Source organism: Merops nubicus, unplaced genomic scaffold (genome assembly GCF_000691845.1).
Source record: "Merops nubicus isolate BGI_N331 unplaced genomic scaffold, ASM69184v1 scaffold20277, whole genome shotgun sequence".
NCBI lineage: Eukaryota > Metazoa > Chordata > Aves > Coraciiformes > Meropidae > Merops > Merops nubicus.
In genome coordinates, this window is record NW_008619876.1 from 4,061 (window position 1) to 4,331 (window position 271).

Here is a 271-nt window from a genome sequence, read left to right on the forward strand (position 1 = left end):
ACCTGGGTCACCAGCTTCTTTGCAACTTCCCCTGTGTGACTGCTGAGGGTTATTTCTCAAAGCTGTAAGGACTAAAAGCAAAGAGAACAACTGAACTTCTGCTGATTGTACCTTGAATTTCTGGATGCAGGGCCATGTACAGCAGAGCCCAGCGGAGGGTGGTGGAAGTGGTCTCGGTCCCAGCAAACAGCAGGTCGAGCACACAGGCCACGAGGTTTTCCTCCTGGAAGCTGCTGTCGCTGGTGTCCTTCACAGAAAAGCGCCAAGTGTT

At 52.4% G+C, this 271-nt stretch overlaps 1 protein-coding gene across 1 annotated transcript in view; it reads right to left on the reverse strand.

The window, feature by feature from the left end:
- Positions 1-271, reverse strand: part of LOC103776455 (cytochrome P450 2J2-like) — a gene marked incomplete at its 3' end in the record, with an annotated part of 4,480 nt that overhangs the window by 1,163 nt on the left and 3,046 nt on the right. Inside the window, exon 6 of the mRNA XM_008943964.1 lies at positions 112-247. Within this exon, the coding sequence (XP_008942212.1) occupies positions 112-247 (136 nt within the window). The remainder of the gene's footprint in view (positions 1-111; positions 248-271) is intronic.